Below are 24,864 nucleotides of genomic sequence, written 5' to 3'. Positions count from 1 at the left end.
CTTCAACGGACCTCTCTATCTTTGCTGGTAAGTGACCCAGTTACGGGATTTCATAACAGTGGGCATAGAAATAGCGGATTGAATTTAATTAAGTGACACTATTTGTGAAGGGAAGAGCAGGACATACAATAAACTGTGAATGAAAGGGTCTTGGGGAATGTTGTTGAATAGACAGACCTCGAGGAACAAAAGCAGTTCCCTGCACAGGAACACAGACAGGGGAGTGAGGAATGTGTTTGGAAAGCTTACCTTTGTCAGATACTGCATTGAGAAAAAGAGATGAGATAATGTGTTACAGTTGTACTACATATTGTCAGACCAAATTATGGGAGCCATTGATGTGGTAGTCAGTCAATGTCTGATTCCCATGATAGGGATTGGTTTAAAGTAACAGGAAGAAGTTTCAAAGTGAATCTGAGAGACTTTTTTAAAAATCACACAAAGAGTAAACAGTATTTGGAATGAGTTGCCACGGGAGGTGAAGGTATGGACAATAACATTTAAGAAGCATCTTGAATGAGCAGGGCTTAAAGAGATATGGAACCTACACAAGCAAGTGAGGTGAGTGTTGATAGATCTGATGGTCAGCATAATACACTGGGCAAAAGACTTCCTCTGCTGAACAACTGATTATCTTTGCTGCTTTTCTCTGCGTTTCCTCCTTTATTTCCAGGTGATTAAAAATTGGTCACACCACCTCTAAAATGTTGTGCAAGTAGAAAACTGTATAATATGATCACAGCTTTCTCTGACATGAGAAAACTTGCAGATGCTGGAAATCCAAGACAAAACATACAAAATGCTGGAGGAGTTCAGAGGGTCAGGCAACATCTACCCTCCCCCACCTTCTTGCTCTAATTTCTCATCTTTTTCCAGTCCTGTTGAAAGGTGTTGGCCCAAAACATTGACTGTTTATTCATTTCCATAGATGCTGCCTGACCTGCTTCTCTGATCTATATTCTTGGTCTGTCTACACAGTTCAATTGACTGACCAAGGTTAAATTGATCATTCATGTTTGGTATTTGTTGGCTTTTCTGAATATGGTCTCCATTCTAAACGTTTTAGATCTCAATTTTTTTTTAAAGGTATTTCATGTGGTAGATGGTTGGATGGAGAAATGCAAAACACTAAAGGACACTTATTGAATTTGAGAGGGAGAAGATTAAAGGAGATGTGCAAGGTAAGTTTTTATTCCCCATAAAGAGTGGTGGTTGCCTGGAATGCCCTGCCAGGATTGTGGTGGAAGCAGACATACTGGTGACAATTAAGAGCATTTGGACAGGCACATGATCATGCAGGGAATAGAGGGATATGGACCATGTTCGGGCAGATGTGTTCAGTTTAAGTTTACCATCATGGTAGGCTGACGGGCCTGGTCCTGTTCTATTTATTACCATTAATGGAAATGTACAATCAATGGATTAATCATTAAATCAATTATCATACTAATGATAATGATAATAATCATTATCATTAATCATTAGTCTGAACAATTGTGTCTTTTTGAGTCACAAGTTCAAATATAATATGGATCCAATAAACATCAAATCCTGGAGCTCCCAAATGAATATTCCCCAACTCCTTTAATGAAAACACACTGGTTTCTACCTTTTTCGGATGTATTTTTTGTGGGGTTTACCTTGAATTCTCATGGGTTTGAACTTTAGCTGTGTCTTTCAGGAACAATGTCCAACGTCTTCTGGAAGTCCAACACAACATGAGTTCACTTGGGTTGTTAACTTGCTGTAAGAAATTGCAGTCAGGCAGATTTTTTAAATCCACGAGACTGCAACTGTACGCATCCAATTAATTATGCATGTGTCCAGTTTTTCATTAATTATGATGAAGGTTAATATCAATATAATTAATGAGAAACTTTTTAATATTATCTGAATATTCTCATGTAATTAATAAATTCTGCAGACAAAGACAATGTAAATAAAGGTGACCATTTTCTGCCCTTGCCTCTTTCTCAACTGAATAGGTGTGAAAAGCTGGGGAAGGAGGAATGAAGATATTCATTCAAAAGATTTATTATACATTTAATAGAAGTTATTCCATAGTTTAAGTATTGAAAGCTCAAACCTTCCTGTCCTGTCATCAAAACTTGACTATTGTAAACCAAACTATGTACTGAACACCTCTTTTCTACTCGTGTCTCTATGTTCTGTAGATACATTTAACGTAGCAATTGTGTTCATCCATACCTGCAACACGAAGATCACATGCCAGTGCCAGTTCCAGACCACCACCAAGTGCATACCCATCTATTGCAGCAATTGTGGGCATGGGCAGGGATGCTTTGAAAGAAAGTACACACCACATTAACACTTCAAAAAGTAAAAACTGATCAACAAAGATACGAATAGCAAAATAATTTGAGAGCTTCTTTTGAATTACATTACCAAGCTGGAGGTTGCTGGTAAGTGCAGAGTATTATACAAAAAGCACATTTCTGTCATATGTGCATCTTTAGACGGTAAAGCTTGAAGCACTGGAAAATAACTTTATACACTGCACTTAAAGCACCAAAAATGCTTTCATAGTGGGAAAATGAGCACTACATAGTATTAGAGGACTTGAACAAAAATGGTACCTACAGCAGAAAGGTAGATTAGTACAGTACTTAGAGCAACATTGTCCTATCATCAAATCTCTTTTCATATCTCTCAATACGTGGCTAATTCATCATGAAAAAGAGGTAACTGCTAGAAAACCACTAGATTATTGCTAAAAATCCAATTAGTAAAGTAGCATCCTTCGGAGAAGGCTATAAAATACTACATATCACATATCTTCAAGGGGTGTTGGTTATCCGTCAAATCTGACAATGAAAGAAAACCTGTGCAGGAGTTTTCAAAGTGTTGCACTGGGGCAGTTCCACTCTCTCGAACTCAGAACTCTGGGTCCAGTGGGTCAAATAGTCATCACAACTGGGGTCTTCCTTGGTTGCAGTTGAGGACCATGGTTTCTCCCGTGCCTCATGCCCTTCGCTCTCACAGAGTGTTGCAGAGACACCTTCCTGCCCATTGGATCCCACTGTAGATCTCATCCACCCAGCCTGCCGGAGGTGACTTCAGATGCTGGAGCTGGCATGTCACTATATCACCTAGGTATGAGGCCCACCCACTAACCTCACCTGCCTTAGCCCGCCTGTTGAAGCGATGTGCCGGGGTGTGGCCGCCGGTGCCTGTAAACATGGAGTCTCAGGTGAGAGCTGAGTCTCTGATGGGGCCCACAGCTGAGTCAGCTGTCCCAAATTGGACAAGACAAGCCCCTTAACTAGGGGTGCTACCCCTCCCTGAACACCTCGTACACTTCAAGGGGTATACACACAAAAACTCATGGGTTTAAAGCAACGTACATCCACTTCACTTCAAACAAAAACTGCTTAAAAGTACTACCATCGCAAAACAGTTCTTCATACTTGCCTATATTACTCATTAAACTTCTCAGCTTGTGAACAAATTGGCCAACTTCTACATTGCTCATTTGAGCACGTTCTTTCAAATCAGCACCTAGAAAATAAATTGGGGTGAGAGAGAGAAAAAAATCTAAAGATCAAATTTACTAATAATATAAATATGTTAACACTGCCTAAATGGTACAATCAGCAGAAAGGTGCTTTTAACTACTGGTCAGCTGCAGATAAACACAACTCCTTTGAGATGCACACAATACATGTATAAACAAGATACAGTTTAGTGCAAATTAGTACTGTTAACACAGGATCAGTAACAGATCCAACAGTTAAAAGTGGAACAATGTAATGCTTTAATTTTTTTTAATTTGCAGGTTTTCAATTGCCCTTTTACAAATGTCAATTCAGCTTCTATTTATATATCTAGCTCTGTTTAAAAGGGAGCATTGTAATTTTGACAATGAATCATAAGATGCAATAAAGCACTTCTGCTTCTAGACTGCCTGTGGAACTCATTACCTGACATAAAGGTTTCATAGAAACATAGAAAACCTACTGCACAATACAGGCCCTTCAGCCCACGAGTTGTGCTGAACATGTCCCAACCTCAGAAATTACTAAGCTTACAGATAGCCCTCTATTTTTCTAAGCTCCATGTATCTATTCAAAAGTCTCTTAAAAGACCCTATCATACCCGCCTCCACCACCATTGCCGGCAGCCCATTCCATGCACTCACCACTCTGTATAAAAAATTTAAACCTGACATCTCCTCTGTACCTACTTCCAAGCACCTTAAAACTGTGCTCTCTCATGCTAGCCATTTCAGCCCTGGGAAAAAGCCTCTGACTATCCACATGATCAATGCCTCTCATCATCTTATACACCTCTATTGGGTCACCTCTCATCCTCCGTCGCTCCAAGGAGAAAAAGCCAAGTTCACTCAACATATTCTCATAAGGCATGCTCCCCAATCCAGGCAGCATCCTTGTAAATTTCCTCTGCACCATTTCGATGGCTTTCACATCCTTCCTATAGTGAGGTGACTAGAAATGAGCTCAGTACTCCAAGTGGGGTCTGACCAGGGTCCTATAAAGCTGCAACATTAACTCTCGGCTCAAACTCAATCCCAAGGTTGATGAAGGCCAATGCACCGTATGCCTTCTTAACCACACAAGCAACCCGCATAGCAGATTTGAGTGTCCTGTGGACACTCCAAGATCCCTCTGATCCTCCACACTGCCAAGAGTCTTACCATTAATACTATATTCTGCCATCATATTTGACCTACGAAAATGAACCACCTCACACTTATCTGGGTTGAACTCCATCTGCCACTTCTCAGCCTAATTTTGCATCCTATCGATGTCCTGTTGTAACCCCTGACAGCCCTCCACACTATCCACAACAACCCCAACCTTTGTGTCATCAGCTAATTTACTAACCCATCCCTCCACTTCCTCATACTGGTCATTTATAAGAATAACAAAGAGTAGGGGTCTCAGAACAGATCCCTGAGGCACCCCACTGGTCATCAACCTCCATGCAGAATATGACCCGTCTACAACCACTCTTTGCCTTCTGTGGGCAAGCCAGTTCTGGATCCACAAAGCCAAGTCCCCTTGGATCCCATGCCTCTGTACTTTCCCAATAAGCCTTGCATGGGGTACCTTATCAAATGTCTTGCTGAAATCCATATACACTACATCTACTGCTCTACCCTCATAAATGTGTTCAGTCACATCCTCAAAAAATACAATCAGGCTCGTAGGGCACGACCTGCCTTTGACAAAGTCATGCTGACTATTCCTAATTATATTATGCCACTCCTAATGTTCATAAATCCTGCCTCTCAGGATCTTTTCCATCAACTTATCAACCACTGAAGTAAGACTCACTGGTCTATAATTTCCTGGGCTATCTCTACCCCCTTTCTTGAATAAGGAACAACATCTGCAACCCTCCAATCCTCTGGAAGCTCTCCCATCCCCACTGATGATGCAAAGATCACTGCCAGAGGCTCAGCAATCTCCTCCCTCTCCTCCCATAGTAGTCAGGAGTACACCTCGTCTGGTCTTGAAGACTTATCCAACTTGGTGCTTTCCAAAAGCTCCAGCACATCCTCTTTCTTAATGTCCATATGCTCAAGCTTTTCAATCCGCTGTAAATCATCCCTACAATCGCCAGGATCCTTTTCTGTAGTAAATACTGATGTAAAGAATTCATTAAGTATCTCTGTTACCTCTTCCAGTTCCATACACACTTTTCCATTGTCATACATGATTATTCCTATTCTCTCACGTCTTATCCTCTTGCTCTTCACATACTTGTAGAATACTTTGGTACTGGGGGTTTTCCTTAATCCTGTCTGCCAAGGCCTTCTCGTGGCCCCTTCTGGCTCTCCTAATTTCATTCTTAAGCTCCTTCCTGTTAGCCTTATAATCTTCTAGATCTCCAACATTACCTAGCTTTTTGAACCTTTCATAAGCTTTTCTTTTCTTCTTAACTAGATTTTCAACAGTCTTTGTACATCACGGTTCCTGTACCCTAACATCCTTTCCCTGTCTCATTGGAACATACCTACGCAGAATATCACATAAATATTCCCTGAACATTTGCCACATTTCTGCCATACATTTTCCTGAGAACATCTGTTCCCAATTTATGTTTCCAAGTTCCTGCCTGATAGCTTCATATTTCCCCTTATTCCATTTAAATGGTTTCCTAACCTGCCTGTTCCTATTTCTCTCCAATGCTATGGTAAACGAGATAGAATTGTGATCACTATCTCAAAATGCTCTCCCACTGAGAGATCTGACACCTGACCAGGTTCATGTCCCAATACCAGATCAAGTCCAGTCTCTCCCCTTGTAGGCTTAAAGGGTTGAATTAACACAGGGTTGAGTCGACAATGGATCAAACACAGAATGGTGCACTGTTTGCTGGTATGCTGTTTTAAAGCAATGTCTCACCTAGTGATTCTTTGGAGGCAAGTTCCACAGAAATCATTGAGGTATTACCAGTTACTATAAAACCTGGGGCAGCAGGTTAATGATTTCACCTGAGTCGAACAGGACAATAGATTGTACAGATCATAGAACTTACCAGCACAGAAAACTCCTTTGATTTGGCTCTTAAACAATACGACACGTACACTTTTGTCCTTTTGCAGATTTTCGACGACTTCTTCAAGCTGAAAATAGTAAGCTATTCTGCTTTTTTTTTACTTTTTCTCAAACAAATCATTGATAGATACAACAATGAAACTATGACCACATGTAACAAACAGAGAGAAGCCTTATGATATTATAAGTAATAAAACAGAATAAGAAATTAATGAGGAAGGGGCAAAATATAGCACACATCCATTAAAAATACAGTTATAGCAGTCATCCTTACCACAAATATGCTACCATTTTAACATGCAATGCTGACCCCAGTCTCAAATACTAACTTCTAGTTCTGTTATAACAGGTTATCTAGCTGAAACGTTAACCCACTTAATGTACTGAATAAAATGTCTGTTTTTGTTTTGGATTCCATGCATCTGCGTTTTTTCTCATTTTCATTTATTAGATTAATACCTGGAATGGCCATATTTCCTTACAGGCCAGGCAATGAGCATTTGAATGGTGTTTCCTTTCTGAAATTACCTTCCCAAAATGCAACATCTCAGACTTACCTGTATTAAACTCCATTTGTATTCCTTGATCCACATTCGTGGCTGATCAAGATCCCCCTGTAACCTTCACTGTCCACTATACCACTTATTTTAGTGTCATAAGAATACTTACTAGCCGCAGCTCGTTTGCAAAATTGTTGATAGAGATGACAAACAATAGGCCCAGCACCAAATCCTGAGCCACAGCACGAGTCTTGGGCCTCCAGTATGAGAAAGAACCTTTCACCATCACCCTCTGCTTCCAAACGTCAAGCCAATTGTCTATCCAATTGGCCAACTCTCTCCCTCAAATGACAATGAATATTTTGAGGACAGGTTTAGGTGTACAGATTGTCCTCAGGTTTTGGTGTGATGTGCAAACTGCTCAATCTGAACAGTGTAGAGGATGGAAATATGACAGTGAACCAAGTTAGCAGGTGGTGGAAGATACCTGTAGCCAAGCAGCTGCTGGAAAATCCATTCTGCTAATCTGCCAAGCACTCATTTGTATTTTCAATAATGTTTAAAAACTGATCAGTCTATTTTTGCACTTCCTTGTCATTTGCCTACACTAATTGATAATCCTCTTATTGGACATACTCTGAGAATATGGGCTCAGTTTAGAAAATTTAATGGCCTTCATGGTTTCTCTCTCTCTCTTGAGCCCCATCTTTTCCTACCTTCTATGCAAGACTCAACATTTCATGATTGGTATAGAAAGGGCACTAGGCGCTTTGAAGATCTTTTCATTGATAATCATTTTGCAACTTTTCAACAACTGTCTGCAAAGTTTAATCTACCTAATACCCACTTTTTTTGGATACCTTCAAATTAGACATTTCATTAACCCTTTATTATCTAATTTTCCTGAGATGCCCGAGAAAAACGTTGTGGACCTGTTTATTTGTATTAATCCACTGGGTAAAGGCTTAATATCTTTTATTCATGATAAATTAGTGACCTTGAGGTGTGCCCCCTTTGATAAAATTAGAACAGTCTGGGAGCATGATTTAAATATTTCTTTATCTGATGCGGTTTGGGATTCAATTCTTAAGTCAGTTAATTCAACCTCTTTATGTGCTCACCACTGCCTTTTGCAGTTTAAGGTTGTACGTATGGCTCACATGTCTAAAACTAAATTGTTGTGGTTTTATCATGACTTTAGTCCTGTTTGTGACAAATGTAAAGCCAGCGAGGCTTCTCTTATCCATATGTACTGGGCTTGTCCTAGTCTAGAGAAATTCTGGAGAGAAGTTTTTTATCTTTGTCCCATATTCTTAAGTGCCACTTCGAACCTAACCCTCTGATTGCCCTTTTCGGTACCTTGGGTGAGACAGATATACATTTGAGTACAACTAAACGTCCAACATTATCGTTTGCCTCTCTTTTGGCTAGGTGCCTAATTCTCCTTAAGTGGAGAGATGTTGCCCCACCCACTCATGCTCAATGGCTTAATGAAATTATGTCCTGTTTAGACCTTGAAAAAATTCATTACTCACTTTTCAATTTGGACATAAAATTTCAAAAGGTGTGGGGGCCTTTTCTTGAATATTTTTATAACTCCCCTTTAAATTGTTTTTTCTTTTTAATCCCTTACTTTCAGCTTTTTTTCTCTCTGTAAGTTTTATGGTTTCTTTTTGATGGAAATTACATTATAGTTTTGGTAGTTGACATTATTATTCTTTTTTAAAAATTTATATTTACAGCTCTGTGGGGTCAAATGCTCCAATTAATTTTTTTCTTTTTACATACTGTAATGGTTGGCCTGGAGTTCCATAGTGGGAGGATGGGAAGGATACTAACTTTATATGATTTTATTCTGCAGCTATTTCCTTATTGTTATGAATTTTATAATTGATATGCTTATTTTGCACTGTATTAATCTTCACTTTGTTGTTGGATGTTTTGTTTGTAGAGGAGTCCCTCGGTTTTCGAACGTTCACTTTACAGCACCTCACTGGTAACAAAAGACCTACATTAGTTACCTGTTTTCGCTAACAGAAGGTGCTTTCACTGTTATGAAGAAAGGCAGCGTGCGAAAAAAGCAGCCAAGCTCCTCCCCCAGAACCCCATTTAGCTGCCATTGCTTAACACGTATCTGTGAGCATCTGTGCTTTACTGTATGTCGATTTATTTTGTGCATCCATTAGCAAGATGAGTTCTAAGGTACCTGCATCAGAAAAGCCTAAAAGAGCTCGTAAGGGTGTTACACTTATCGTAAAACTAGACATAATTAAATGTTTCAATCGTGGTAAATGAAGTAAGGACATTGTCCACGTGTTGAATTTGCCTGTGTCCACCATTCGCACTGTTTATACGCAGAGAGAAAAAATTTTGAAAGCTGCCAAAGTTGCTGTTGGATCTGCTTGTAGCAAAGTGGTCTCTTTTAGTCGGCATCCAATAAGATAAAATGGAAAGTATATTGCTTGAGTGGATTGATGGGTGTACAAAGCATGGTCTTCCATTATCCTCTACGTAAGGAGAATTCAGTCCGTCTTTTTAATAAGCTGAAACAGAAAGCACTGGACGATGGTGATGAAAGTGTTGCAAAAGTGGAATTTAAAGGTAGTCATGGGTGGTTTGATCAGTTTCTGAGGTGAGAGCAGCTTCATAGTTTAACGTTTACTGGAGAGAGTGCATCGGCTGATACTGAAACTGCCAAAAAGTTCCCAGAAGAACTGAAAAAAATAATTACAGAAGATGGTGTTATGTGCGATGAGAAAACCAGATGGAAATGGGGTCCAGAGTTAACCCCCATGTGAACTATGTTGCTAACGAGAGAGGGAGAGATAAAGAGGGAGAGAGGCACCATGCTGCACATGCTGATAATGAGAGAGAGAGAGAGAGAGAGACAAGGATTTAAAGTTATGGCTTCTTCGCTAATTGTTGACTTCACTTCCAAGGACTTTGCCTGCTTGTGTGAATCCCTGCTGACACAGTAGAGTGGTACCAGGTGCCTGCTGAGACAGCAAGGAGTGGCCCAGTTTGATGGACATGGACATGGTCAGTTGATGGATGGCTGGTACCCTGGCAGGGGAGATAAAAAGCAAGTCTGCTCAGACACAGGCAGACATGCCACTGGACACTGAACGAGTGTTGTGCACCCACGTGAAGGTGGGGGCTTGGAAGATCAACTCGGAGAAATCAGTCAGAGGCTCACAGTGTGTGAAGGCAGGCCGGTGGGGGCTTGTGTGTGTGTCCACCCTCGCCTGGGTGACAAACTTATCACTGAAGAACGGTCTGGCCTGGAACGGAGGGGTCATAATCAGTGACCACAACGGCACAACGGAACAAGACGACAATGGAAGGTTTGCCTGCTGCCGCTGCTCATCTCTCGCTCGCTCTCTCTCCCTAACGGTACCACAGCAACTACCTCGACTTAAACTGAACTGAACTCTCCATTATCTTAGGACTATTCATTTACCTCTAGACTTTGATAGAGCTTGGTTTTAATTCTTATTTCTACACTTCTGTATTTATCATTGCTAACCTGTTTTATATGTATATTTGCATATTTGATTCTGTATTACTTAGTTTACAAATAAACACCTTTAGTTACAGTACCACCAGACTCCAACGTATTATTCCATTTCTGCTGGTTTGGTAACCCAGTCACGGGGTACGTGACAATGGTTATTCATATAAGCAAGTGTTTAGCTATGACGAAACTGCAATCTATTGGAAAAAATTCCCGAGTAAGACATTTATTTTGATAGCTAAGGGGCACAAGGCATCAAAGGACAGGTTTACCCTAATGCCTATTATTAACGCCACTGGTGATGCTGTCCTTAACCCTCTACTAGTGTACCATTCAGAAAATCCAAGGGCACTTAAAGGCATTGATAAGAAAACACTCCTCATTGTGTTCCGTTCACATCCAAATGGTTGGAATACCCAAGTTCTTTTTTCTGAGTACGAGTGGATACATTAGTCCTTTTGTTGAAAAATGCTGTAGAGAAAATAACCTCGATAATAGGTGTCTTGTGATTGTCAATAATTGTGCTGCTCATCCACTTGGCATTACTGACAGACAGACATACTTAATTGATCCTGGGGAAACTGGGTTTTGTTACAGCCGCACCAACCAAGAATAGTGAAGAAATATAGCAATATAAAACCATAAATAACTAAATAATAATTTAATCATGCCAAGTGGAAATAAGTCCAGGACCAGCCTATTGGCTCAGGATGTCTGATACTCCGAGGGAGGAGTTGTAAAGTTTGATGGCCACATGTAGGAATTACTTCCTATGACGCTCAGTGTTACATCTCGGTGGAATGAGTCTCTGGCTGAATGTACTCCTGTGCCTAACCAGTACATTACGGAGTTAATGGGAGTCATTGTCTAAGATGGCATGCAACTTGGACAGCATCCTCTTTTCAGGGACCACCGTCAGAGAGTCCAGTTCCACCCCCTCAACATTACTGGCCTTACGAATGAGTTTGTTGATTCTGTTGGTGTCTGCTACTCTCAGCCTGCTGTCCCAGCACACAACAGCAAACATGATAGCACTGGCCACCACAGCCTCGTAGAACATCCTCAGCATCGTCTGGCAGATGTTAAAGGACCTCAGTCTTCTCAGGAAGTAGAGATGGCTCTGACCTTTCTTGTAGACAGCCTCAGTGTTCTTTGACCAGTCCAGTTTATTGTCCATTCATATCTCCAGGTATTTGTAATCCTCCACTATGTCCACACTTACCCCTTGGATGGAAATAGGGGTCATCGGTGCCTTAGCCCTCCTCAGGTCCACCACCAGCTCCTTAGACTTTTTCACATTAAGCTGCAGATGATTCTGCTCACACCATGTGACAAAGTTTCCCACCATCGCCCAGTACTCAGCCTCATCTCCCATGCTGATGCATCCAAGTACTACCGCCATTACCATTACCGAGTATGGCAGTAACATTCGTGTTGCGTTCTTACCGCCGAATACGACATTGTTAATGCAGCCCTGTGACCAAGGCCACAATTAAGGCTTACTATACGCAAAATGTGATGCGTTCTATTGTAAGTACCTTTGACAGAGAGGGCAACTCTGAAGCATCTTTGCGAGAGATCTGGAAAGAGTACAATATAAAACCGGCAATTGGCAACATTGGAGATGCTCTCGATAGGCTAACAGTCTCAATGAGAAATGGCGTTTGGAGGAAACTATGTCCTGGAGCAGTGAATGATTTTAAAGGCTTCGAACCATCAACAATAAATACGGCAATAGTGAGTTTGGCTAAGGAGGTTGGGTTTGTGGAAATTGACAAAGATGATGTTAAAGAGGTTTTGGCATCCCATGGCCAAGAACTGACAGATGAAGAGCTGATGCAATTGCAAGAGGAAAGGATAACAATCGAAACCAAACCCAGTAGCAAACGGCCCAAAAGTGAAGTTGTCCAGGAACTGAACATGAAGCAATTGTGTGAGATTTTCACTGCAATTGACAACGCTGCAATGATTGCAGAAATGTATGACTTTAATTTTGAAAGGGTACGTAGGTTTAGGGCAGGTTTGCAGGATGGTTTGAGTGCTTACAAATAAATGTATGATAGAAAAATGCGCGAGGCTAAACAGTCAAGCACACTGTCGTTTTTCAAGCCTTCCGCATCAGCCACAGCAGACGACAAACCCCGACCTTCGACATCAAGGCAGGCAGACATAGAAGGTGACCTGCCTGCCCTGATGGAAACAGACGACGATGAGATGACGCCCTAGTGTCCCACCACCCCAACCTCCGATGAATCAGCCTAACACACCATCATCAGTGTGCTCGCTGTCTTCCCGATTCTAGTGAGTAAAACTACACTGTACATACATTATTTCTACTTTATACAGTGTGTATTTTATGTGTTATTTGGTATGATTTCTTATTTGGTTTCATTTGGCAGCTTCATAGATTAAGGGTTTCTGGAGAGTGCTGCCGAGTGTGCTTGTGCCGAATGTTTCTGCCGAGAGCGCTTGTGTGAGATTTTCGCTACGGTGGACAGTACTATACTGCGATGATTGCAGAAAAGTATTTCTACTTTATATAGGCTGTGTATTTATCATAACATTCCTGCTTTTACTATATGTTACTGTTATTTTTGGTTTTATTTGTTATTTGGCATGATTTGGTAGGTTACTTTTTGGATGTGCGATCGCTCACAAATTTTTCCCATATAAATAAATGGTAATTGCTTCTTCAATTTACGACATTCCGGCTTACAAACCATTTAATAGCAACGCTCTACCTTCGGATAGCGGGGGAAACCTGTAGTTGGTTTGTAGAAATGCATAAAAAAAATTAATGATAAAACCAAAAATTGATCAGAAATGACCAAAGCAAGATTGTATTTATGGGTGCATCTCTTTCTTAGATGTGAATAGTTCATTTGTTATGTACTGCACAAACCTCCTTTGTACTATGCTTTCTTGATTTAAAAATCCAATAAAAACATTGCTGAGAAAAAAAAATGATCAGAAGTTGCAAGGGGAAAGATTAAGGTTGGTCTTTTAGACGGCAGCTGAAAAGAAAGAGATCTCCCCCCCCCCCAGTGAGATGCTCCCCCCGTGTTAAGAATGTCAGACTCATAGACAGCTCTACTTAAGAATGAGCTCCCATCATAACATTACATTTAAAAGTCTGACGTATATTGATTCCCTTCAACAGCAGAGCTAATTTCCTCTCTTTTCACTTTCAGTAATTATTTTATCTTAGCTGTCCCAGGTGCTTCTGATGTCATTCAGTATAATACTGTGTAGTGACGGTTACTGGAGAGATTTTTATGTATTTTCTGACCAATGGACAGAATTTACACTTAGGCTTCTGTGAAAACAGACATCCATTACCCAGAGATGATCTGTGCAAGTCTTTGAGAGGGATCAACACCCTAGAAGGAGATGGCATTTCCTTCAGCTACAGAGTCTAGAGTCAAGGGCAACTTCTCAAGGTAAGGGGTAAAACGAGGAAAGGTTTCTTCATCTGGAAGCTTGTAGAATTTTGGAAATCCTTGCAAAAACATTATTAAGCACATACAAGGCAAGATTCCTTCTCTATGAATTATTTTTGAGTATGCTACTAGGAAACAGGCAGTTTATTACAAATGAATTTTTAAAAGCTATTTGAGTGGGTGGGAAAGTGGACGTTATCTTATTGAATTGCAGAACAGGCTCGAAGGCCTGTACACCTCCTTCCATTTGCTGTGCTACCTCAGATGATTGTGGTTGTGTATTCAAGGCTAAGATCCATAATAGTTTTTACACAAAGAGAATCCAAGGATTTGTGGATTGGGCCTTGGATGCAATTGAGATGCAAGATTAGTCATAACTTTGGTGAATGGTGGAGCAGGGTCCAAATTCTATAAGATTATGTCATTTGCCAATGAAGGAGCAAACTCTGAACATATCCAACAGAAAGAAACTCACTTTCAAAGCAGGTGACTACACACCTACCTGCATAACAAATACTTTTCCGAGGGAATTTCTTGCATGAGGTCTGTTCATTAAAACTGTTGCAATTCCTACAACAAATGATAAAACAAATGTTTTAATGACTCAAGTTTAATTTTGGTAATATTAAAACACAAGGAAGATATTGAAGTAAGGGTAAGTCACAACATGCCTCAAATCCCTTGGCCTTTCAATAGTAACTGATCCAATCATTAGTGCTAAATCTATGTTCCTGCCTCATCTAACACCATGTGCTAAACTTACTGCCTTGATCACCAAGGACAGGAAATTCATGTAATTCTACCACCCACAGATTCCTCTCCTAGTTGCACACTGGTAATCTATCACTGGGTCCTTCAGTGTTTCTGGATCTAAATTCCAGGATTCCCTCCTCAGTAGCAGGTGCAAGAACTACAGTGTTTCAAGGTGTCTGGTCACCTCTACCTTCTTGGGCATTTTGGCACTGGCACTATCTGCTGGCCCTGCCGGTGATCACTACATCCCAGAAATTATTTTTAAAATTTCACATTGCTTTCCCCCATTCCCTGAAACTAACATCTTGGGTTCTGCACCGTCTGAGGTGGAGAATTCAAAGCACCCAGATGAAATTCCCCTTCATAGTCAGGGTTGTGAGTATTGCATTCTGACGATTCTTCCGAATGTGCGGCTGCAAAGGTAAATGTGAAAGCTGGTTGTGAGAAGCACAGAGTCTGGAAGGGATGCAGACAGGATAAACGAGCACTCAAAAACTTCAGCAGCTGGAATATAATGAAGGGAACTGTCAGGTCGCGCGAGTCGACATGGTAAATATGAGGAGAAATCTTGAGTGTCCTCCTTCCTCATGAAACTCAGAAATTTAGCATGCAGATTCAACAAATAATTAGGAAGGCAGATGGAATGTGAATATATGAGAAAGAGGTATTCTTAAAAGCAAACAAGAATTTGGCGAGATCACATCTGAAGTACCGAAGTAAGTTTTGGTCTCCTTATCTGAGGAGATAGATTTGCATAGAAAAGAATTTAGAGAGCACTCACTAGATTAGAATACAGTGCTGAAGGAGTTGCCTTATGAGGAAGTGTTGGGCCTACATTCCCAGGGGTTTATAAGAATAAGAGGAGTAATCTATGAATACCACAATCTTAGTGCAGTTGATGGAATAGATGCCAAGGGAATGTTTCACTCATGGAGTATTTGGCATTAGGGGATCAAGTTTCAGAATTAGGGGTCCACTAATGTAACTCAGGAGAGGAAGAAATTCTTCTCTTGGGGGTTGTGAATCACAGAGCGCTGCACTGTACAGTTAAGGAACAGGCCCTTCAGCTCACCATGTCTGCACTGACTATGATACTGATTTAAACCAATCCCACCTGCCTTCCTTCTATTCCCTGCCAGTGTAAATGCCTTTTAAATATTTTTTATCATATCTACTTCTACCACCTCTCCAAACACCTACCACTGTGAGAAAAAAAAATGGACTGCAAATCTCGGTTAAGCTTTTTACTCTCATCTTAAGTCTATGCCCTCTAGTACTTGACATTTCCAACCTGGGAAAGAGAATATGACCATCTGCCATAACAATACTCATTATTTTATACACTTCTGTCAGAATCAGTCAGGTTTATTGTCACTGACATAAACTGTGAAGTTGTTTTGTAGCAGCAGTATAGAGCAACATAGTGGACTTTGGTTAAGTGGGACACATTGGGAGGAGTACATTTTGGCCCAATTCACTGCTGCCTCAATTAGCTGAAGTTTCCTGGAAATAGTTAAGATATAAAAACTGACAAAGTACCATTTAATAATTTATGTATTTAAATGAAATACTACCAAAACTAGTACAGTACTATAAAACTCTGTATTGGTTCCTAATAGTTATCAACAGAAGAATTCACCTAGTGTACAAGTCATGAGTGCATAAATATGCTGGGGCTTTTAGCGGTAAAGGAGAAGGAGGTGCTGGGCCTCCTAATGAGTATTAAGGTGGATAAGTCCCCAGGACCTAATGGTATTCACCCCAGGGTATTGAAGGAGGCAAAGGACAAGATTGCTGAGGCCTCGGCCAGTATCTTTGTATCCTCTCTAGCCACAGGTGAGGTCCCAGGGCGAGTGGCTAATGTTGTACCTCTATTTAAGAAGGGAACAAGGGAAAATCCTGGGAACTGTAGACCAGTGAGTCTCATCAGTTGTCGGGAATTGCTGGAAAAAAATTCTTAGCGTAGGATATACTGTTGAAAACCCATGGCCTAATTAGGGATACTCAGAATGGCTTTGTGCAGGGCAGGTCATGCTTTTACCAACTTGACTGAGTTTTTTGACAAGGTGACTAGAGGGATTGATGAGGGTAGGGCAGTGGATGTTGTTGACGTGGGTTTTTAGTAAGGCGTTTGACAACTTCTTTCATGGGAGGCTAATCCAGCAGGTTAAGATTTATGGGAGCCACAGCAAACTGGCTGTTTGAATTTAGAAATGGCTTGCGCACAGAAGACGGAGGGTGGTGGTTGAAGGGACTTATTTGAGCTGAAAGTCTGTAATTAGTGGTGTTCCGCAGGGATCTGCACTAGGACCTCTGCTGTTTGTGATGCATATACATGACCTGGATGAAAATGTAGATGGGCGAGTTAATAAATGTGCAGATTATACCAACTGGAGTTGTGAATAAACATAGAAACAGAAATCTACAGTACATTACAGACCCTTTGGCTCACAATGTTGTGCTGACCATGTAACCTACTCTAGAAACTGCTTGGAATTCCCCTACCGCATAGCCCTCTATTTTTCTAAGCTCCATGTACTTATCTAAGAGACTCTTAAAAGACCCTACTGTATCCGCTTCCACCGGTTGTGTATTCCAGGCACCCACCATTTTCTGTGTGAAAAAGTTACCACTGACATCCCCCATGTACCTGCTTCCACCTTAATCAGGTCACCTCTCATCCTCCACCGCTCCAAGAGGAAAAGGCCAAGTTCACTCCCAACCTATTCCCATAAGGCACACTCTCCAATGCAGGCAACATCCTTGCACTGGGCAGAACAGTCTCACTGCTTATTACTCACCAACAATCGGTGACAAAAATAACAGCTTTTTCAACAAAAACACACAACGCAATGCTATTTAAAAACAGTTTGATCTAAGCATGGAGTAGTGGCCCGAGTATAAGTGACATTAGTTAGAAACTGTTTGGCAACAGTATCTTGTCCCAATTAAGTGGCATAATGTCTCAAATAAACAAAGTGAATCCTAGCTATTTTCTCAATTTGTTTTTGTTCTTTAAGAGTTGTCCCAAATAAGTGGCTGCCCCAATTAACTAGAATCCACTGTCCCTGAGGTTGTTTTAACTGGGGGTGGTAATGGGGATGAACTCCCACTACCTATTAAGTGCTCCCAAAGGCATACACCTGAAGTAGCCGATGACAATCAAGTCCAGCTTGTGGCCTTCATGTGTGGCTTTGCTACTAAGCCTAGCAGAACCATTTCTACTGACAGGAGAAGGGGTAAAGCCAGGTTACTGGCCATTTAAAACCAATCGCTTTGGGCAGATGGGGCTCATCAGCCGTGGTTGGCAGCTCATCCAGGAGAAGGAAAACACTGATCTCAAACCTCTGCTGCCTTGCAGCTACACCTACTCACAGGGATAGTTTCGGGAGTAAACCCTGAGGGAAAAATCCAGAGCTGGAGTCCCTAAGGTAGGTCCTACATTGAGTTCAATCCTAACTGGCAACTCCTCTGACGCTGCTGATACCAAAATATATCGGTCTCTGCCGTTCCTCTGGGTTCATCAGATGCCTGGAGAAGAGGAGCTTGCTACATGGGCAGCAGCTTACTCTCCATATCACACTGCCCAGCCTTGTTTATCCGGGCAGCCAAATCACAGTATCCATGGTCAACCCTGACTGACGGAGGCCCTCAAGAAGAACAAAAATAGTGAGGCAGTGTCATGGGTTAGTTCATTGTCTGTTCAGAAATCTGATGATAGAGGCAAAGAAGCTGTTTGTGAAATAATGAATATGTGTTAGGCTTTCCGATGGTAGCAATAAGAAGAGAGCATGTCCTCGTTGATGGAAATACCTAATGATGGGTGCACTTACATCCATGATGAAGTGTTTTGAGAGATTGGTTATGAAACATATCAACATCTGCCTGAGAAGTGATTTGAGTCCACCCCAATTTGCCTACTAGAGCAAAAGGTCCACAGTAGATGCCATCTCATTAGCTCTTCACTCAAACCTGAACATCTAGATAGCAAAGATGCACACAACAGGATGCTCTTTATCAACTTCACCTTAGCATTTGATACCATCATCTCCTCAAAACTGACCAATAAGCTCCAAGACCTTGGCCTTGATAATTCCTTGTGCAATTGGCTCCTGGATTTCCTTACCTGCAGACCCCAGTTAGTTTGGATTGGCAACATCTCCTCCACAATCTCCGTCGGCAAAGGTGACCCCTGCTCTACTAGCTTTGCACTTATGATTGTGTGGTTAAGCATAGCTCCAATGCCATATTCAAGTTTGCTGATGACACCACAGTCATAAACCGAATCAACGGTGGTGAGGAACCAGCTTATTGGAGGGACATTGAAAATCTGGTTGAGTGGTGCCCTAACAACGATCTCTTACTCAATGTCAGTAAGATCAAGAAGCTCATTATTGATTTCATGAAAAGGAAATCAGAAGTCCATGAGATAGTCCTCATTAGAGGATCAGAGATGGAGAGGGTAAGTAACTTCATATTCGTCAGTGTTATTATTTTGGAGGACCTGTCCTCGGCGCGGCACACAACTGCAATTACGAAGAAAGCACAGTAACGCCTCTGCTACCTTAGGAGTATGCCAAGATTTGGCATGACATCTAAAACTTTGATGAACTTCTATAGAAGTGTGGTGGAGAGTGTATTGACTCGTTGACTCACGGACTGGTATGGCTTGAACAGAAAATCCTACAAAAAGTGGTGGATGCAGCCCAGTCCATCATGGGTAAAGCCCTCCCCACTGTTCAGCACATCCACTGTTGCAGGAAAGCAGCATCCAACATCAGGTACCCCTACCACTCAAGACACGCTTTTCTCGCTGCTGCCATCAGAAAGAAGATAAAAGAGCCTCAGAACTTACAGCACCAGGTTCAGGAACAGTTACAGGCTCAACATTCAGGCTCTTGAACCAAAGAGGATAACGTCACTCAACTTCATGTGCCCCAACATCGAAATGTTCCCCACAGGCCAAAGACTCTCCATCTTATTGTTTGTTTATTTATTTATTATTATTTCTTTTTGTATTTGAACATTGGTTGAATGTCCAAGTTGGTGAGGTCTTTCATTAATTCTGTTATGGTTATTATTGTTATCTTGTCAATAAGACACAGGAGCAGAATTAGGCCATTCAGCCCATCGGGTCTGGTCTCCCATTCAATTACAGCTAATTTATTACTCCTCACAACCCCATCTCCCTGTCTTCTCCCCATAATCTTTGACATCTTGACTAATCAAGAACCTATCAACCTCTGCTTTAAATATACCCAGTGTCTTGGCCTCCACAGCCATCCATGGCAATGAATTCTGTAGATTCACCACTCTCTGGCCAAAGAAATTCATCTTTATCTCTGTTCTAAATGGACGTCCTTCTATTTTGAGGCTGAGCTCTCTGATCCTAGACTTTCCTATGACAGGAAACATCCTCTCCACATCCATTCCATCTAGGCCTTTCAATATTCAATAGGTTTATGAATACCCAATATTCAATGAGATCTCCCCTCATTCTTCTAAATTCTCACAAGTACAGGCCCTGAGCTATCGAGCACTCCTCATGTAACCCTTTCATTCCTGGAATCATTCTCATGAACCTCCTTTGAACCCTTTCCAATGCCAGCTTATCATTTATTTGAAAAGGAGCCAAGAACTGTTCACGATACTCCAAGTAGTCTGACCAATGCCTTGTAAAGTCTCAGCATTATATTCAAGCCAAGTCAAGTCGCTTTTACTGTCACTTCAACCATAACAGCCTGTACAGTACACAGTAAAAACAAAACAATGTTCCTCCAGGACCATGGTGCTACACGAAACAACTCAAAACTACACTTGCTCTTGTATTCTAGTCCCTTCGAAATGCCATGGTGGAGAGTCTTGTGAGTTTCTGATAGTGATGCCATCTGGAGTTTAGCTCCTGGTAGGGTTATACACGGTAATAAGGTCGGGGGGGTGGGGGGGGGGAATTCCAGACAAAGAGTGATTCAACCAAGACCTCAATGGTGGATCCAGAGTGGAATATGATGACATATTACAACAGCAGTGAAGGCAGAGTAGGTCTACAGTATTGAAGTGTTCCCAGTTGTCTTGGATGCCACGCTACTGGGCTTTGACCCATTGGTCAAGGACCACGCGGTTGCTGGCCATGCATCCTCCTCCCCACGTCAAAGTCACGCCCATTAAGGGAATTCACCCTAACCCACCAATAGACCACCCTGTAGGCGAACATCGTACTCGACTCTTATTGCCCTCATCAATCCTCCACCTTCTTCCCAGGCAGTCCCTCAGGACCTGGGGTAACTTGCTGCCACTCCCAGTGTGGTGGATCCACAGTTTTTAATCAGGATTGATAAAGTATGGGGGTAATGCCACAGCAGCCATGCTTGGTGCCAGTGTAACCCCCTGGGTCACCTCAGGCTCGCTCAGCTCGTTCTTGTCTAGGGGGAGCAGCCTTCGGCCCCGCCAAACTGGGTAATCAGCTGGTGTGGATGCTGTGTGATGTCCCCGCCTCGCCCAAAAACAGACAGTACACCATAAGCGATTAAATGAGTACAATTTATAAAGGTTACTATAACTAAGTGATTAATAACGATAAAGTATATATGAAGAGAAAAAATAAAGAAAAGGCGCCAAACTTATCAAAGTCCAAACCACTTCGTGCACAACCGTTGGAGCTCAATTACTGAAGTCTTCTGGCCACCATTTGATCCCCTCCGAACTCCTCGACTCGCAGCTCAGGACCCTCCGAGTGGCCAACCAAGCACATCTAGCTTCATCCCCCCTCCTCGGAGTACCTCCTGGCCTCGGACCCCCGCTTGGGGTCCGATCCTCGCCCAGCTTAGAGCATTGCGTCCTCTCTCTCGACCCCCTCGCACCGATCTGCCCAAAAGCCCGTCAACAAAAGCTTACAGACTCAGAAGAAAGAACATTAATCCCCATTTGGTTTACAAAGGAATACAATTCTCCCATCACTCTCTCGCAACAAAGAAGCATTCCTGCTAGTTAACAAAACAAAGAAGCCCTTTTGATTACATACACAGTAACAAAGAAAAAAGAAGAAACCCCCTTTACACCAGTCTACAGTAAGATTGATTCAATTGTGAACCCTTGGAACACAATCATGACTTAAGGTCATTTGATTAATGTACACAATGAATCTTCTCCAAGGATCGTCACGTTGTCATGGTGGAGAGGATCATGAGGTCCTGAGATCCTGACAGCGCAGCCTGAGTCACCAGTGACGGTAAGGTCAAGGGGAAGATTCCAGACAAAGAGCGACCCAACCAAGACCAGGACAGTGGAGTTGGTGGAAGATGATGACACTTCACAATGTCAGTGAAGGCGGAGGAAGGCTGCAGCAGTGAATGCTCTCCAGTCATCCTGCATTCCGTGCCACTACACCCTGACCCTGATTGGTCAAGGACCCTGTAATGGCTGCCTGCACATTAACCTCCCTACGTTACACAAGGTCATGCACAGACATTCTCCAGTCATGAGTGACCTCACTTTAAAATGCGCTGGTAGAGCTGAACTCTTCCAATGATAACCAAGGCTGAAAAAATAAAACTGTGAAAGGAAATCATTTTGGAATGCTATGGCAGTCTCACAACTCCCACACCATGGGGAAATTTAAAATTATACATCCTTTCTTTCATAACACAGCCTGGTTTCAGCAGGCATGGAGAGATGAGTCAGTGTCAATAAGTGCAAAAAGTCACTCTACGTTTCAACATCCCACAGTACTCCATCATAGCGGTTAGCATGATGATATTACATCTCGGATCATCGGAGTTCAATCCTGACATCATCTATACGTCCTCCTCATGGATTTCCTCCATGTGCTCTGGTTTCCTCCCACAATCCAAAGACGTACCAGTTAGTAGATTTGTTCGTCCCGTGATTAGGCTAGGGTTAAATCAGGAGTCGCTGTACAGTGCAGCTCGAGGGGCCAGAAGGGCCTATTCTGCACTGCATCTCTAAACAAATAAAAAAATCAACAACCTCCAAAAATTATCACAAACTAAACAGGGGAGAGTGGTTCTTCCATGTTGGAATAACACAGGTTCATCAACACGAGACGGATGGCAGGGTGGAAATTCGTCTCTACCAAAGGAAGTGAAAGGTGAAAGGTGCTCCTTCCCTTGGGCAAGTTGCAGCACCTGCTTAACCCCCGATCAGGGTCATATGAAGCCATGGGAGCAGATGGTGGATATCACAAGTCCTGGTTATGACCACTGACGCCAGGCAAACAATCTCTGCAGAGCGTCGATAATGGCTGGGGTCACCCATCTTATAAAGAAACTGCCCTGATGGTAATGGCAAACAACTTCTGTAGAAATATTTGCCAAGAACACTGGAATTATTGAGTATGCCCATGACAACGAATCACAGGGTTGTATATGATGACAAACAGCATATACACTTTGATGATAAATTTACTCTGAACTTTGAACCAAATGGATTTTGATAAAATTCTCTGCATTTCCAACTAATCTATCTCCTTGTGTCTTAATATTTTTCATGCTTGTAGAAGCTCCTGTAACATCCCTGACTAGTTTACTCCAATTCTGTTTATTAATTTTAGTCATTCCTTTCCAGGTACTAAAATTTTCACAATTGCAAGGCCCACAGTTATTTTCTCCAAAACACAAGCTTTTCCTTCCACTCCAATTCCCTTTTTCACCGGATGGAATTCCTTTCCTTTCCATCTTTATTCTCACAGGGGCAAACCATGAAGAATAAATATTTCTGCACTTAGTTTAATTTTCTGAAAAAGGATGACCTAAGCCTTAACAAGCTTGACTAGTGGAGCTTAAGCAGTCTGGAATTAGATACTTCACTAATCTAAGACTTTAGATATTTTTAATTGAGTTGCCATTTTTCTTAAAGTGAAAGGATGAATTTGAATACCAGTCTGAGGGAGCCGGTCTGTCAGTGACAACCTAATTAATCAATCTAGGTGTTCATAATGCTTACATCTGCTTGGCTTTCATGGATTTTTTTTGGAGGTTGTAACTGTTTATCAGCGTCTGCAGGTAATCTGAGTCCCAGCAACAGGGGACAACAATTTGTCTTGCGCTGGTCTTTTTCAGGTGTGGAGAGTCTAACAGAGGGCCTTCCACAACCGAGAGAGATCCCCGCGTACAGCAGCTCTTGCTCCAGGTACCCACCATTCAACACCATTCTGACAACCATTCAAACTCACTGCCGCAAAGGGCTGTTTTTAAGTGTTTCTTATAGTCAGACTATTAATTTTAATAGTTGTAAAAGTGTAATTAACATTTGGGGTAAAGAAGCCAATGGAAATCAATGGAGTCCGGTAAAAAGTGAAATACGCCAACTGTGAGCTGAAAGACAAGATGGTCTGAGCCGAAAGCTGACTCAATTTGATCCAATGAGTCTAAACATGAAGGTGAAAGGTTGACTGATTGTTTGACTCTTACTACTTCGCCGTTTGCAAACTTGTTGTTCCCCCATTCAAAAGCGCAGCACTGGCCGTGAAGCCACTAGACACAAGTGTCGCAAGTCCGTTCATTGATTTATTGGAATTAGTCTTGACGGTTTGACAAGAAAACTCGCGAATGGAGATCCTACAAAGAATATTTTCGGAGAAAAAGTCAGGCATATTCAGAAAATCCAGCTAACCATCAGCCGTTCCCTTACCCGAGTTGCTGCCTCCGAGACGCTGCAGATGGATTTCGAGGGGCGCACGGGTCTCGGTGTAGCGCCTTGTGCGACCACCCAGAGCTGCCCAGGCACCCAGCGGCCGGGCGCTGCCGGAATAACTAGCAGCAGTTAGAGAGTGCTTTACCCCAACAGCGGCCAGGGATCCCGCACACACCATCCTCCTCAACACCCACATCTGTCGTTCACTCCCACCTCCACGGGCAGAACTGGAAGCGAAATTGGCAGATCGTCCGTTCACTTCGAGGCTTGTGTCGAGCGGAAGTTCTGCCTCCGCACCGACTGCGTTACACTGTGACACTTGCACTGACCCACCCCTTTAACCAAATTATTGGTAATCCGCTTTTACAGTGCCTCACCTTGGTAAATCAAAAGGTTGTGTTTTTTTTTAAACACTAAAGGCGAGTCTCCCAAATCGAATGCCCATTGAAACGAGGCAGCGG

General features: G+C 42.1%; 1 protein-coding gene across 1 annotated transcript in view; it reads right to left on the bottom strand.

Annotated features, from left to right (window-relative positions):
- Positions 1-24,864, bottom strand: part of echdc2 (enoyl CoA hydratase domain containing 2) — a 57,157-nt gene that overhangs the window by 30,978 nt on the left and 1,315 nt on the right. Inside the window, exons 2-6 of the mRNA XM_059983516.1 lie at positions 24,401-24,727; positions 14,502-14,569; positions 6,526-6,613; positions 3,433-3,519; positions 2,209-2,301 (exon numbers count right to left, since the gene is read on the bottom strand). Of these exons, the coding sequence (XP_059839499.1) occupies positions 2,209-2,301; positions 3,433-3,519; positions 6,526-6,613; positions 14,502-14,569; positions 24,401-24,727 (663 nt within the window). The remainder of the gene's footprint in view (positions 1-2,208; positions 2,302-3,432; positions 3,520-6,525; positions 6,614-14,501; positions 14,570-24,400; positions 24,728-24,864) is intronic.

This window comes from Hypanus sabinus, chromosome 11 (genome assembly GCF_030144855.1).
Source record: "Hypanus sabinus isolate sHypSab1 chromosome 11, sHypSab1.hap1, whole genome shotgun sequence".
Classification (NCBI taxonomy): Eukaryota; Metazoa; Chordata; class Chondrichthyes; order Myliobatiformes; family Dasyatidae; genus Hypanus; species Hypanus sabinus.
The sequence above is the reverse complement of the archived record's forward strand: the minus strand, read 5'-3'. Positions and strand labels throughout refer to the sequence as shown.